The sequence below is a fragment of the Tachyglossus aculeatus genome, chromosome 1, assembly GCF_015852505.1.
Source record: "Tachyglossus aculeatus isolate mTacAcu1 chromosome 1, mTacAcu1.pri, whole genome shotgun sequence".
NCBI classification, from domain to species: Eukaryota; Metazoa; Chordata; class Mammalia; order Monotremata; family Tachyglossidae; genus Tachyglossus; species Tachyglossus aculeatus.
The window spans coordinates 1,098,834-1,115,324 of NC_052066.1; the positions used below are offsets into that span (position 1 = coordinate 1,098,834).

The 16,491-nt window shown below is 52.6% G+C and overlaps 1 protein-coding gene across 2 annotated transcripts in view; it reads right to left on the reverse strand.

Moving 5' to 3' along the window:
- Nucleotides 1-6,108: 6,108 nt before the first annotated feature.
- The window catches only part of CCDC14 (coiled-coil domain containing 14), a 32,988-nt gene continuing 22,605 nt past the window's right edge, over nt 6,109-16,491 (reverse strand). The window contains exons 11-13 of one of the 2 annotated variants that reach the window (XM_038744444.1): nt 8,205-8,381; nt 7,770-7,902; nt 6,109-7,047 (exon numbers count right to left, since the gene is read on the reverse strand). In XM_038744444.1, the coding sequence (XP_038600372.1) occupies nt 6,300-7,047; nt 7,770-7,902; nt 8,205-8,381 (1,058 nt within the window). In that variant the 3' untranslated portion in view covers nt 6,109-6,299. The remainder of the gene's footprint in view (nt 7,048-7,769; nt 7,903-8,204; nt 8,382-16,491) is intronic. The other variant, XM_038744445.1, reaches the window with a different exon arrangement.

A 16,491-nucleotide genomic window follows, 5' to 3' on the forward strand; every position in this document is an offset into this window, starting at 1 on the left:
GTATGTATTTAGTATTCTATTTATTTTATTAATGATGTGTATATATCTATAATTCTATTTATTTATACTGATGCTATTGATACCTGTCTACATGTTTTGTTTTGTTGACTGTCTCTCCCTTCTAGACTGTGAGCCCATTGTTGGGTAGGGATTATCTCTATTTGTTGCTTAACTGTACTTTCCAACCACTTAGTAGTGTTCTGCACACAGTAAGCGCTCAATAAATACACTTGAATGAATGAATGATTGGAGTGGGGTAAGACAGGAGGCTAGGAGGTCAGCAAGGAGGCTGATGCAGTAATCTAGGCAGGATAGGATGAGTGACTGCAAAGCATTTAGGTACATATCTTTAACTATATATTATGTTTTATTTATATTAATGTCTGTCTCCCCCTCTAGGTTGTAAGCTCCTTGTGAGCAGGGAACATGTCTGCCATGTCAGTTGCATTGTAATCTCCTAAGGGCTTAGTACAGTGCTCTGCACATTGAAAGGGCTCAATAAATACCATTAATGATTATGATGATCCTGACCATGTTGACAATGATGTGGATGATGGTCTCATGCCAGCCTGGGGGACAAAATTGCCCTCCTAGTGCTGAGGACTGGGGGTCTGGGGTATCCCCACGATCTCCTGGGGGTCCTGGAGTGATTATAGTCGAATGCAGGTCTGGAAGTGATTGTACAGAATTGTGGGGGTCCAGGAGTGATTGTAGGGTCCTGTTGGGGTCTGGGCTCTCTCCATAATCCCCCCGGGGGTTTGGGAGTGATTGTAGGGTCCGGGAGAGACTGTAGGGTACTGTGGGCATCCAGGAGTGATTGCAGAGTTCCCTGGGGTCTGGAAAGGATTGTGGGGTCCTGTGGAGGTCTGAGAATGATTGTAGGGTCCAGTGGAGGGTGCAGGAATGTGTTTAGAGTCCTGTGGGGGTACAAGAGTGATTGTAGGGCCCTGAAGGGGTCTGGGAGTGGTTGCAGGGTCCTGTGGAGTTCCGGGAGTGATTGTAGAGTCCCGTGGTGGTCTTTGGGGGTGGTGATTCTAGGGGCCTGTGGGGGTCTGGGAATGATTGTAGGGTCCTGTGGGGGTCCAGGAGTGATTGTAGGCCCCTGTGGGTTACGTGAGTCCTTTAAGGACTTGGGGCAACTAAACCCGCTACCCTCAGGGAAACTCTGGAAACGGGATGAGCTGCTGGAACAGGCAACTGGACTGATCCACTCTGAGGGGACCTCATTGTGGCTCCAAACTTCCAGACGTGGCAATGTTGCCAACTCACACTCCTCTTACGGTCAAGATGGGGCCTTGTGGGGAAGACATCCCGAACCCCTCACCAATGCCAGCCGAGAGCCCCATCCTGCTCCCTCCCCGCATCCTGCACCCTTCACCAATGCCCACACAGAGTCATGGATAGCCTATCATCTCAGATTCACACACTAACCCCCCCCACCACACACAGTCACAGTTCACTACCCCCTTCACAGGTATGGATCGTATACTATCCCCCACACAGATTCACAAGCATGCACTTTCCTCCACACTTTCATATACTTGTACACACCTGCACACACACATACACACACACACACTCTCACAAACCTTTGCAGTATTTGTAGCTGTACAGGTTCCCATATCTTCACTCTCACACACTCCTACCCGCCCAGGAGCCCCTGCCCCAACATAAGGGTCAGCAGAAACCAAGCCAGGCTATTAATAATAATAATGATAATAATAATAATGGCATTTATTAAGCACTTACTATGTGCAAAGCACTGTTCTAAGCACTGGGGAGGGTACAAGATGATCAGGTTGTCCCACATGGGGCTCATAGTCTTAATCCCCATTTTACAGATGAGGTAACTGAGGCACAGAGAAGTTAAGTGACTTGCCCAAAGTCACACAGCTAAGAGGCAGAGATAGGATTTGAACCCATGACCTCTGACTCCAAAGCCTGTGCTCTTTCCACTGAGCCATGCCGCTTCTTAAAATAAAACAGTCACGACAAGGGTCACGACATGGTCAGTTTGGGGGTCCAGCTCCGGGGTAGGCACTCACAGCCCTGGCAGACGTCGTCGGGGGTTTCAGCTAGGGGCTTCCGTGAGTCTCTGCCTCCCCGAACCGTTTCTCCCCAGCGGACCATCTCTATGGGGATGGGGGATGACAGGTGGGCGGCCCCTCCCCCCAGGGCTTCAGCAATCAGATGATCTAGGCCTCAGCTGACCCAGGCAGGCTGGGACGAAACCACATCGGGCTCACAGTCTAGAAGGGGGAGACAGACAACAAAACAGACTGTGAGCCCGTTGCTGGGCAGGGACCGTCTCTATATGTTGCCAACTTGTACTTCCCAAGCGCTTGGTACAGTGCTCTGCACACAGTAAGCGCTCAAAGATGATTGAATGAATGAATGAGAGTACGGCGCAACAATAAACACATTCCCTACCCACAACGAGCCGACAGTCTAGAGATCCCTGAGAGCCTGGGAGCCTCCAGGATGGCGATGGCATCCCGATCGATTGTTTTCTACCTCCTCCACCAGCTGATGAATGTCACCGTAATCATCGTCTAAAACATCATCATCATCAACCGTATTTATTGAGCGCTTACTGTGTGCAGAGCACTGTACTAAGCGCTTGGAAAGTACGGTGCCCTGCACACAGTAAGCGCTCAATCAATCCAATTGAATGAAAGAATGAATGAAAGAGGCACTCAGTCAGTCCCACTGATGGGTCGATTCCCCCTTCTAGACTGTGAGCCCACTGTTGGGTAGGGACCGTCTCTGTATGTTGCCAACTTGGACTTCCCAAGCGCTTAGTACAGTGCTCTGCACACAGTAAGAGCTCAATAAGTACGATTGATTGATTGAGACCAGTGACTGGGCACCACCAGGCACCGGGCCAGCCAAACCCCCGGGTACCATCCTGCAATGCAAATCAGCCCAGTGGTTCCCCGAATAGAGGGAGGCACAGCTGATTCCAGTTGGCTCAATGGGCAAGAGGAGAAACTCAAACAAGGTGCCCTTACTTTGTACAGAGCACTGTGCTGAGTACATCGGAGAGTCCAACAGAGACCTTCCACGATTAAGCCGTCTGCATTGTCTGTGTACACGGATCTGGGACCTCTGGGCTCAGGTCCACAGCACTTTTATCCATAGCTATGAATTGTATATTATACTTTACATATTTATACTAATTCATTCACGGGCTTTGGAGTTAGAGGTCATGGGTTCAAATCCCGGCTCCGCCAACTGTCAGCTGTATAACTTTGGGCAAGTCACTTGACTTCTCTGTGCCTCAGTTACCTTATCTGTAAAATGGGGATTAAAACTGTGAGCCCCCCGTGGGACAACCTGATCACCTTGTAACCTCCCCTGCGCTTAGAACAGTGCTTTGCACAAAGTAAGCGCTTAAATACCATCATTATTATTATTATTCATTCAATCGCATTTATTGAGTGTTTACCGTGCGCAGAGCACTGTACTAAGCGCTTGGGAAGTACAAATCGGCAACATATAGAGATGGTCCCTACCCAACAACGGGCTCACAGTCTAGAAGGGGGAGACAGACAACAAAACAAAACATGTAGACAGGTGTCAAAATCATCAGAACAAATAGAATTAAAGCTATATGCACATAATTAACAAAATAAATAGAATAGTAAATATTAAAATATGTAATTGTCTGTCCACCCCTCTAGACCGTAAACTCAATGTGTGCAGGGACTGGGTTTGACAACTCTGTTGCACAGTGATCTCCCAAGCTCTTAATACAGTGCTCTGCGGGACAGAACAGGAAATATTTGTGGTGGGGAGGTGCATGTGAGAGAGAAGGCAGGTGAGGGGCTGTGGTCAGAGAGAGGAATTTTAGAGTTGGTGAGGGTAGAGACATACAGTGGTTAGGGGTGAGGAGAAGCAGCATAGCCTAGTGGATAGAGCACGGGCCTGGGAGTAGGAGGACCTGGGTACTAATCCCGCTCCACCACCTGTCTCCAAGAGGTCTTCCCTGACTAAGCCCTCCTTTCCTCATCTCCCACTCCCTTCTGCATCGGCCTGATTTGCTCTCTTGGGTTTGGGAGTCTGAGGTCATCACTTCTAATCTCGGCTCCGCCACTTGTCAGCTGTGTGACTTTGGGCAAGTCACAACTTCTCTATGCCCAGTTACCTCATCTGTAAAATGGGGATTAAGACTTTGAGCCCCACATGGGACAACCTGATAACCTTGTATCTATCCCAGCTCTTAGAACAGTGTTTGACACATAGTAAGCATTTAACAAATACCATTATTATTCTTATTATTATCTCCCCCCTCTTATTCTTATTACCTCCCCCTCTAAGCCCCACACCACTTATGTCCATATCTAGAGAAGTGAAGAGACTTATGTCACCCGTCGCCTGGGAACAGGTTCGTTCGGGAATCGGCATGGGCGGGGCGGGGGGGGGACGGATGACAGGAAGCCTGAGTTTTATACAAAATTTATTCTGAGAGGTGAACTGAATTAATTATTTTGGACATGGTGAACTGAACTTGCCTTTCGGGAGCAATGTGATTATTTAACAATATTAGAGTTTCCCTAAAGGGAGGAATATACCTATGTGTTACTCGCGCGTGACAAAACCACCAGGTCCCAACTAGGAGGAATTCACTTACGGTTTGTTCGCACGGGGTGAGGCGGCTAGCTCCCATCCACGAGCACTTCCCATTCGGGGGGAATCAATTTACGCATTACCCACACATGGTGAAGTGGCTAGCTCTCGCCCATGTGAACTTCCCATTCGGGAGGAATCCACTTATGCATTACACACCCAAGGAGAAGGACCTGGCTTCCAGGCCCACAGGCGTTCAGCGGGACAGAACACTCACCCATCCCGAGGCTCCTCACTTGGTGCAGGCATAGTGGACATCTCACACTCTGGGCAGAGGTGACCCGCAGCCGGCTGCTGCAAGTCTTATCCACTGCCCAGAAGGTCAGAGGCTGCAGGTATTTATCAGCTGTGCTCCTAGGCCATTCCAGCTTCCAGCCTCAGTTTACCCAATCTCCACCCACCCCCCCTCCTCCATACCTAATTTGATTGGCACGGGGGCGAGGGACACCTTCTGTATTCCCAGCTTGAGCTGCCAATCTAGCAGTTTTGGTCGTGTGGGTGGTATCAATCAATCAATCGTATTTATTGAGCGATTACTGTGTGCAGAGCACTGTACTAAGCGCTTGGGAAGTACAAGTCGGCAACACATAGAGACAGTCCCTACCCAACAGCAGGCTCACAGTCTAGAAAGAAAGTCTAGAAAGTCTAGAAAGTCTATCCCACCCACACTTCCAAGTTCTGCCTGCTGGCTCGGGTGGTCATGAGATAGCATTGGACCTTAACCCCGGGGTCACCTTGGGACACAGCCCCACACCACTTATGTCCATATCTACAGAAGTGAAGTGACTTGCCCAAATTCACACGCAGCAGGCAAATGACAGAGCTAGGATTAGAACCCGGGTCCTTTGACTCCCAGGCCTGTGGTCTCTCCACTAGGCCGTGCTACTCTCCTGGTGTTCATCTGATTTGCTAGCTTTCGGTGCCCACACTGTGATGCCTGCAAGGACTGTGAGCTCATGGTGGGCAGGGAATGTCACTGTTTATTGTTGAACTGTACTTTCCCAAGCGCTTAGAACAGTGCTCTGCATACAGTAAGTGCTTAATAAATACAACTGAATGAATGTCTGTCTCCCCTCTAGACTTGTTGTGGGCAGGGAATGTGTCTGTTATATTGTACTTTCCCAAGCGCTTAGTACAGTGCAGTGCACACAGTAAGCGCTCAATAAATACGATTGACAGACATGCCTGATGTGTGACCTTGGGCAAGTCACTTCACTTCTCTGGGCCTCAATAAATACGATTGACAGACATGCCTGATGTGTGACCTTGGGCAAGTCACTTCACTTCTCTGGGCCTCAGTTACCTCATCTGTAAAAATAGGGATTAAGACTGTGAGCCCTAAGTGGGAAAGGGACTGCGTCCAACTTGATTTTCTTGTACCCATCCCTGTGCTTAGTACAATGCCTGGCACATAGTAAGCTCTTAGCCAACACCACAATTATTATTATTATTATTATTATCATCATCAGGCAGGTGTTCAATGCCTCCTGAATGAACAAATGGGGAGCCCCAGGCTTGACTATCCACAGCAGCCCCTTGGTTCAGGCAGTAATGAATCTCGTTTATTCCACTGATCACTCCAACCCACTCGTAATTCAATGACACCCCGATCCTAGCCCTCCCGCTCCCCCCATCCCCTTTCCTGCACAGAGACCCCACAGAGACCGGGGTCATCTCCTTGCCAGGCCAGTCCGTAGGGCCAGCTGCAGCCTTGCGATGTTGGCATCCAGCGCTGCCAGGCCGGCCCGGAAGTCCTGCTCATCGAGCGACATGAAGGTGGAGAAAGATGAGACGCTCCACTCGGACCGCCCCGTCGGGAAGTTGGGATCCGGGCCGCCGGGGGCCGAGGCTGGGGCTCGCTCACAGAGCCCGGGGGCCCGCGGCGGTCCTGCCCCCTTGGGCCCTGGGGGCCGCTCCCCCGGGCTGGGGACATGGGCGATTGCCTCCTTCATACTGAGCAGAAGCTGTGCGTCTGCCCCAGTGGCGGCCCGGACCCACTCAGAGGCGGGCGTGGCATCTGGCCCCGTCCATGGGGCGTCCGGCTTCCTGGAAGAGGCCGTGCCCCGGGAGTTGTCCAGCCCTGCGCTGTCTGGTGGGACCGGGCGCGCTCCTCCGCCAGACCCCGGGCCTTCCCGCGGCAGGGAAAGGTACATGGTCTCGTCTAGTCCATGTGCTGGGTCGCCAAGGTCCCCGGCCACTTCAGAATGCCACCCGGCCCGGGAAGAGGCAGGCCCAGCTGCGTCCAGTTGCCGCAGGAAGCTCATGACGGACGCGCAGGCCGGGGAAGGGTCTGGGGGCGACTGCTGGGTGTGGACCTCCAGGAGGGCCCGGGTCAGGCGGGGCTCGGCCTTAGCCTCAGGGCAGCGGCTGTCCATGCTCAGCTCTGAGAGCAGCTTGGCCATGCTGGACTGCACCGTCCTAGGAAGGGGCAACTGAGGAGGTCAGTCTTTCTGGCCAGGCAGCTGGTCACCTGGCCGGCCCCTGGGGAGCTCCTGCAGCCTCCCTCCGCCCTCCATGATGACTCGGATCCCACCCCCTGCTTCCCCACTCCCCTGCTCTTGTGCCCCCACCCACCTCTGCCTCAGGAGGAGGGGCTGGTGGACCCAGGCACTGCTGGCCACTGTCAGCTCGTTGTGGGCATGGAACATGTCCACCAACTCTATTCTATTGTGCTCTCCCAAGGGCTTAGTACAGTGCTCTGCACACAGTAAGCGCTCACTAAATACCACTGATTGATTGATGGCCACGATCCCAATTTCCTGGATAGAGGGTGGACGTTGGGGGAGGAGCAGTGCAGCTTCCCAACCTTTCCCATGGCCTCCAGGAGCAGCAGAGAAGCCCAGTCCCTGTCTGCCATCTGACCATCCATCTGTCTGCCTCCCCCTCAGACTCTCTGGGCAGCGGGCTCTGCCCAGGGTGCCAAAGGGCTCCAAAAGGGGTGAGCCTTGTCGCTGCCCTTGGGGAGGTCTCAGCACCCGGGGGGTCAGGCACAGCCCCATGTCAGGCCTGCCTGAACACCGATCCATCCGGTCACTGGCAGGAGTGGGCCCAGAGGGGACCGAGGATCGGCTGCAGTCGCTCCCGGGAGATGGGCTCGCCGACCTCGCTGGGCACATTCCCCGCCCCGCGGCCGCACTCACCTGGTCAGCTCCCTCTGCCGGGTCACCTCGCAGTCTCGCTGGCGGAGCGTGACGCCTAAGATGCGATTCTCCTTCTCGGCTGCGTCGAGCTGCAGCTGGGAGCGTCTCACCTGAGCCAGTGCAGCATCCAGCTCTGAAATGGCAAGGGATCGGCATCCTGCCTCCGCCCGTTACCATGGTCCGTTTCCCAGCATGTGCCATTCTGGGCCTCTGCGGCCCGGGCGTCCCATCTCTGCCCAGCCCTTACAGCCCTCTCCCAGCACGCACATTCTGGGCCTCTAGGTCCCAGGCGTCCCACCTCCGGACCCTCCCCCTCCCTCTCATGGCGGCCGGATCCCTGGGCCCGCTCCCAACATGCAATTTGGGCCTTCAGGACCCTGGTGTTTCATCTCTGCCCACGCCCTGTGGCCTGATTTACGGGCCCACAGCATGCACCGCTCTGAGCCTTGGCAGCCTCGGCGTCCCAGCGCTGCCTGCCAGCGAGTGCCTCCTGTTCTTTCTCGTGGAGGGTCTCCAGCAGCTGCCCATTCTCAGCCCGCAGGGCCTCCACGTCCCTCAGGGCACCGGCCAGCTGAGTCTGCAGCGTCTGGTTCAGAGACCGCAGCAACACAACTGCAAGACACGAAAGCACGCGAGTGTAACTGTGTGTGTTTGCGTGCATGTGTAAACCACCTGAGGTGGCTTAAAGGGTTAGCTCAGGGGAGTCGAATTTTGAGGTCTGGCTCCCATATGTATCTAGTCAATCTGCTGATGGTATTTCCTGGGCATCCCTGGGGTCCTAGACCCTATACGCAGCACAAGGTAGCTGAGGGGTACCAAGATCCCTGTTCTCTGCCCTCACGGGGCTTGCACTCCAGCATGTTGCAACCTCTCAATCTGTCAAATACTCAAACTTTAAGAGAAGCAGCATGGCTGAGGGGGAAGAGTGGGGGCCAGGAAGACAGAGGACCTGGGTTTAATAATAATAATAATAATAATAATAATGATGGTACTTTGCTGCTTGTCAGCTGTGTGACTTTGGGCAAGTCACTTAACTTCTCTGTGCCCCAGTTACCTCATCTGTAAAATGGGGATGAAGACTGTGAGCCCCAGGTGGGACAACCTGATAAGCTTTGTATCCAACCCAGTGCTTAGAACAGTGCTTCACACATAGTAAGCACTTAACAAATGACATTATTATTATTATTATTATTATTTGTTAAGCACTTACTATGTACCAAGCCAGCTCCATCTTTTTTATGGTAATTGTTAAGTGCTTACTATGTGCCAGGCACTGGGCTAAGCACTGGGGTAAATACAAGTTAATCAGCTTGGACAGAGTCCCTGTCCCACATGGGGCTCACAGTTTTAACCCCGTTCTACAGATGGGGTACCTGAGGCCCAGAGAAGTTAAATGACTTGCCCAAGGTCACACAGCAGCCAAGTGGAAGAACCGCGATTAGAACTCAGGTCCTTTTCACTCCCAGGCTTGGACTCTATCCACTAAGCACACTGCTTGAAAGTCTAAACACCATGCCAACCTCGTTCACTTCAAGTTTATCCTTTCCTGCCTTAACTCAGCCCTCTCTTCTGCCAGACAAAACTATTTCTCCTCCCTTATTGACACCCATGCCCATCACCCCCGCCAGCTCTTCCGTACATTCAACTCCCTTCTCAGGCCCCCGGTTCCTCCCCCTCCTCCTTCCCTCACCCCCAACGATCTGGCCTCCTACTTCAGTAACAAAATTAAATCCATCAGGTCCGACCTCCCCAAAGTCTCTTCCCCCCTTTCTCCATCCCCCCGGCTCTCAACACTCTCTGCTACTCTCCCATCCTTCCCAGCGGTATCCTCAGAGGAACTCTCCTCCCTCCTCTCAAGTGCTACTCCGGCCACCTGTGCTTCTGACCCCATTCCCTCTCATCATATGAAATCTCTCGCTCCATCCCTTCTCCCCTCCTTAACTTCCATCTTCAACCGCTCACTCTCCACTGGTTCCTTCCCCTCTGCCTTCAAACATGCCCATGTCTCTCCCATCCTAAAAAAACCCTCTCTTGACCCCACCTCACCTTCTAGTTATCATCCCATATCCCTCCTACCATTCCTTTCCAAACTCCTTGAACGAGTTGTCTACACGCGCTGTCTAGAATTCCTCAACAACAACTCTCTCCTCGACCCCCTCCAGTCTGGCTTCCGTCCCCTTCATTCCACGGAAACTGCCCTCTCAAAGGTCACCGATGACCTCCTGCTTGCCAAATCCAACGGCTCATATTCTGTCCTAATCCTCCTCGACCTCTCAGCTGCCTTTGACACTGTGGACCACCCCCTTCTCCTCAACACGCTATCTGACCTTGGCTTCACAGACTCCGTCCTCTCCTGGTTCTCCTCTTATCTCTCCGGTCGTTCTTTCTCAGTCTCTTTTGCAGGCTCCTCCTCCCCCTCCCATCCTCTTACTGTGGGGGTTCCCCAAGGTTCAGTGCTTGGTCCCCTTCTGTTCTCAATCTACACTCACTCCCTTGGTGACCTCATTTGCTCCCACGGCTTCAACTATCATCTCTACGCTGATGACACCCAGATCTACATCTCTGCCCCTGCTCTCTCCCCCTCCCTCCAGGCTCGCATCTCCTCCTGCCTTTCAGGACGTCTCCATCTGGATGTCCGCCCGCCACCTAAAGCTCAACATGTCGAAGACTGAGCTCCTTGTCTTCCCTCCCAAACCTTGTCCTCTCCCTGACTTTCCCATCTCTGTTGACGGCACTACCATCCTTCCCGTCTCACAAGCCCGCAACCTTGGTGTCATCCTCGACTCCGCTCTCTCATTCACCCCTCACATCCAAGCCGTCACCAAAACCTGCCGGTCTCAGCTCCGCAACATTGCCAAGATCCGCCCTTTCCTCTCCATCCAAACCGCTACCCTGCTCATTCAAGCTCTCATCCTATCCCGTCTGGACTACTGCACCAGCCTTCTCTCTGATCTCCCATCCTCGTGTCTCTCTCCACTTCAATCCATACTTCATGCTGCTGCCCGGATTATCTTTGTCCAGAAGCGCTCTGGGCATATTACTCCCCTCCTCAAAAATCTCCAGTGGCTACCAATCAATCTGCGCATCAGGCAGAAACTCCTCACCCTGGGCTTCAAGGCTGTCCATCACCTCGCCCCCTCCTACCTCACCTCCCTTCTCTCCTTCTACTGCCCAGCCCGCAACCTCCGCTCCTCCACCGCTAATCTCCTCACTGTACCTCGTTCTCGCCTGTCCCGCCGTCGACTCCCGGCCCACGTCATCCCCCGGGCCTGGAATGCCCTCCCTCTGCCCCTCCGCCAAGCTAGCTCTCTTCCTCCCTTCAAGGCTCTGCTGAGAGCTCACCTCCTCCAGGAGGCCTTCCCAGACTGAGCCCCTTCCTTCCTCTCCCCCTCGTCCCCCTCTCCATCCCCCCATCTTACCTCCTTCCCTTCCCCACAGCACCTGTATATATGCATATATGGTTGTACTTATTTATTACTCTATTTATTTATTTATTTATTTATTTTACTTGTACATTTCTATCCTATTTATTTTATTTTGTTGGTATGTTTGGTTCTGTTCTCTGTCTCCCCCTTTTAGACTGTGAGCCCACTGTTGGGTAGGGACTGTCTCTATGTGTTGCAAATTTGTACTTCCCAAGCGCTTAGTACAGTGCTCTGCACATAGTAAGCGCTCAATAAATACGATTGATTGATTGATTGATTCAAGGCTGTCCATCACCTCGCCCCCTCCTACCTCACCTCCCTTCTCTCCTTCTACAGCCCAGCCCGTACCCTCCGCTCCTCTGCTGCTAATCTCCTCACTGTGCCTCATTCTCGCCTGTCCCGCCGTCGACCCCCAGCCCACGTCATCCCCCTGGCCTGGAATGCCCTCCCTCCCCACATCCGCCAAGCTAGCTCTCTTCCTCCCTTCAAGGCCCTACTGAGAGCTCACCTCCTCCAGGAGGCCTTCCTAGACTGAGCCCCCTCCTTTCTCTCCCCCTCGCCCCCCCTCCATCCCCTGTCTTACCTCCTTCTCTTCCCCACAGCACCTGTATATATGCATATATGTTTGTACATATTTATTATTCTATTTATTTTACTTGTACATATCTATTCTATTTATTTTATTTTGTTAATATGTTTTGTTTTGTTCTCTGTCTCCCCCTTCTAGACTGTGAGCCCACTGTTGGGTAGGCACCGTCTCTATACGTTGCCAACTTGTACTTCCCAGGCACTTAGTACAGTGCTCTGCACACAGTAAGCGCTCAATAAATACGATTGATTGATTGATTGATTACCTCTGGCCTGGAACATCCTCCCTCTTCATATCCAAAAGATAATTACTCTCCCCACCTTCAAAGTCTTATTGAAGGCACACCTACCCCAAGAGGAGCATGGCCTAGTATAAAGTGCCTGGGTCTGGGAGTAAGAATCAATCAATCAATCGTATTTATTGAGCGCTTACTGTGTGCATAGCACTGTACTAAGCGCTTGGGAAGTACAAGTTGGCAACATATAGAGACAGTCCCTACCCAACAGTGAGCTCAAAGTCTAGAAGGGGGAGACAGAGAACAAAACAAGCATATTAACAAAATAAAATAAATAGAATAGATATGTACAAGTAAAATAAATAGAGTAATAAATATGTACAAACATATATACACATATACAGGTGCTGTGGGGAAGGGAAGGAGGCAAGACGGAGGGGATGGGGAGGGGGACGAGGGGGAGAGGAAGGAGGGGGCTCAGTCTGGGAAGGCCTCCTGGAGGAGGTGAACTCTCAGTAGGGCCTTGAAGGGAGGAAGAGAGCTAGCTTGGTGGATGTTGGGAGGGAGGGCATTCCAGGTCACGGGGATGACGTGGGCCGGGGGTCGATGGCGGGAAAGGCGAGAACGAGGCACGGTGAGGAGATAAGCGGCAGAGGAGTGGAGGGTGCGGGCTGGGCTGTAGGAGAGAAGGAGAAGGACCTGGGTTCTAATCCCGGCTCCACCACTTGTCTGTGTGACCTTGGGCAAGTCACTTTACTTCTCTGGGCCTCAGTTACCTCATCTGCACAATGGGGTCTAAGACTGTGAGCCCGATATAGGCTTGATTTGTTTGTATCCACTCTAGCACTTAGTACAGTGCCTGCATATAGAAAGCACTTAACAAATACCACAATTGTTATTATTATTTCCTCTTCTCTCACTCCTCAATGTCCCCCTGATTTATTCCCTTTATTCATTCCTCCCCCAACCCCACAGCACTTAGATCCAAATCTGTAGTTTATTTATATTAATGTCTGTCTCCCCTTCAAGACTGTAAGCTCCTTGTGGACAGGGACTGTGTCTAACAACTCTGTTATTTTGCACTCGCCCAGAGCTTTGTACAGTGCTCTGCACACAGTACGTGCTTAATACGATTGAGTGACTGATTGACATGGATTGCGTCCAACCTGATTAGCTTGTATATCTACCGCAGAGCTTTTAGTACAGTGCCTGGCACATAGTAAAGTGCTTAATAACTTTTAGTTTTTAAAAAAAACCACACGACAGTCACCCTGTCCTCAGCTCCAGGGCTTTAATGTCCATCTTCTCACACTCTGCCATTTCTCCAAGTTAATGTCTGTCTCGCCCTCCAGACTGTAAGCTTGTTATGGGCAGGGAACATGTCTACCATCTCTGATACACTGTGCTCGCACGAGCACTTTGTAGAGTGGTCTGCACAAAGCACTCAAATATGACCTATTACTTCCTCAGCACTTGGGTAATCAACCCCTGCCTGTCCCCTCATCACCCACCGCGTGCCTCCCTTCCCGACGATGCTTCTGTACACGTCTTTGTACTCTGCTGCTACCACTACATGTAACTAATGCTGGTCTCCCCCATTAGACTGAAAGACTCTGCACACAGTTAGCGCTCAATAAATACGATTGAATGAATGAATGAATGAATGTAAGTTCCTTGAGGGCAAGGTTCATGTGTAACCGCTCTATTATTCCCACTCACGTGCTCGGTCCAGTGCTCGGCCCAGAATAATACTCTGCCCGGGTTTCCAGCAGGCAGGGAGGGCGTGGGGGAGGGGAGCCAGCGGAATTTGTCTGTACTGGGCCAAAGGCGCCGTGTGGGACGGGGGCTTCCAGCTGGTTTCAGGCCCAGACCCGTTCCTGACATGTTTACAGGTCGGGGCCGTGCGGTTCTTGGCCGCGGCCCTGGAGAGGGTCTGGTTTTCTCCCCCAGTACCTGAGTCCCTGGGGCCGGTGGGGGTGGGGATGGGGCGGGGGGCGGGGGCTGGAGGGGAGTTGGGGGGTGGGGGGACCGGGCAGATGGCAAGCGTTCTTCGACTGTCTGAATCGACGACTTTGTCCGGTCGGAGGGGCGAGGAGGGGAGAGAAGCATAAACATTGCTGGAGACAGGACGTTGAAACGTGGAATGAAGGGAATGGGCCTGCGGCTCCCAAATGAAGTGTAAAGAAACGCGTCACCGGCTCCAGGGGGGCGGTGGTGGCTGGGTGGGTGGGCGGCCCAGGGAGCGGCTGGAGCGGGCGGCCCTGGCGGCTACAGAGACAGGGGTGGGGGTGGGCTGGACAGAGCCGGGGTGGTCCCGCATCTTCCCCCTGGACTGGCAGGTGGCCACCGCCCGGCCGGGACCACCCCCGCTCCGTGGGGGCCCGAGCTGTGGCTCTCCGGGGGAGCAGGTGGGGGCTAGTGCAGCTGAATCAGCAGATACGGAGCTAGTGGCTGGGGGCTGCCTGGGAAGGGGAAGAGGGAGGAGGAAGACCCTCGGGGACATGCACCCATGGTCGGCCCCCAGATGATTCTCCCCCTGTACACTGCGGTGGCCTCGGCCCCCGGGGGCCCCCCCGCCCAGCCCTCGCAGCACCGGGCCACGGCCACAGCCAGACCCTGGGGGGAGAGGCGATGGTTGACCAGGACTGCCTCCAGCCCACGTCCCACAGCTGCCGGGGGCTCAAGAGGCCAGTAGGCTGGAACTGGACAATGATGGCTGATGATAATAGTAATAATTGTAGTATTTGTTAAGCGCTTACTATGTGCCTGGCAGTGTACTAAGCGCTGGGGTGGATGCAAGCAAATTGGGTTGAACACAGTCCCTGTCCCACGTGGCAATCACAGCCTTAATCCCCATTTTACAGATGAGGTAATTGAGGCACAGAGAAGGCTAAACAGGCTACACAGCAGACAAGTGGAGGAGCCAGGACTAGAACCCATGACCTTCTGACTCCCAAGCCCAGCCTCTATCCACTACACCACGATGTTTTCACAATGCTGGTCCTACTCCCTGGGGGTGCCTAGTATTATTATTATTATAGTTGCTAAGCGCTTACTATGTGCCAAGCACTGTAAGGAGAAGCAGCATGGCTCAGTGGAAAGAGATGGGCTTTGGAGTCAGAGGTCATGGGTTCAAATTCCGGCTCCGCCAATTGTCAGCTGTGTGACTTTGGGCATGTCACAACTTCTCTGTGCCTCAGTTACCTCATCTGTAAAATGGGGATTAAGACTGTGAGCCCCTCCGTGGGACAACCTGATCACCTTGTATCCTCCCCAGTGCTTAGAACAGTGCTTTTCACATAGTAAGCACTTAGTAAATGCCATCATTATTATTATTATTATTATTACTGAGCACTGGAGTAGATACAAGATAATTAAGTCAGACACAGTCCCTGTCCCACAAGGGGCTAAGTAGGAGGGACAACAGGGACTGAATCTCCATTTTGCAGATGAAGCAACTAAGGCATGTGGAAGTGAATGAGGGGACTTACTCAAGGTCACATTAGCAGACAACTGGCGGCATCAGAATTAGAACCTGGGTCCTCTGACGCCCAGGCTCTTTCCCCTAAGCCACAACTGCTTCCCATGTAACTGAGGCCCAGGGAGGCCCAGGGAGGGGCAGGGACTCCCCTAAGGTCACCCAGCATAGCAGGCCCCTGGCACAGCTGGGACTGCTGTCCCGGTCTTTAAAGCCTCCTGAAATCCGCCCTCCTCCCCGAGACATTTGATGATTATGGTCCTTGTTAAGTGCTTACTATTTGGAAAGCACTGTTCTAAGTGCTGGGTAGATACAAATTAATCAGGTTGGACACAGTCCTTGTCCCACAGGGGGCTTGCATTCTCAATCCCCATTTTTACAGTTGAGGGAACTGAGGCCCAGAGAAGTGAAGCGACTTTCCCAAGGCCACACAGCAGACAACTGGTGGAGCCCGGATTAGAACCCATGACCTTCTGATTCCCAGGCCTGGGCTCTACCCCCTACACCATGCTGCTTCTCTGACCCACCCAACTCCCACATGGACTGCTTATTTCAGAACCAACCAATCAATCAATGCAGTGTTTACTGTGCCAAGAGCTCTGTACCAAGCTCTTGGGAGAGTATAATCCCCACCCCCTCCACCCGCAGACTGTAAATTCACTGTGAGAAGGGAACGTGTCCACTTATTGTTGTATTGTCCCCTCCCAAGTACTTAGTACAGTGTTCCGCACACAGTAAGTAGTCGATAAATACGACTGAAGGAATGAATGAATACAGAACTGGAAGACATGGTCCCTGCCCACAAGGAGCTTTAGGTCTACAGGGGGAGACAGACATTAAAATAGATTAGAGATAGGGGAAATAGTAGAGTATATGGATGTGTACAACTACAGGGCTGGGGTGAGCAGCAAAGTGTTTAATGGGCACACAGGTACCCACGTGCACAGTTGACGTTAAGGGGAGGGCGGATGGGGAAGTGAGGGCTTAGTAAGGAA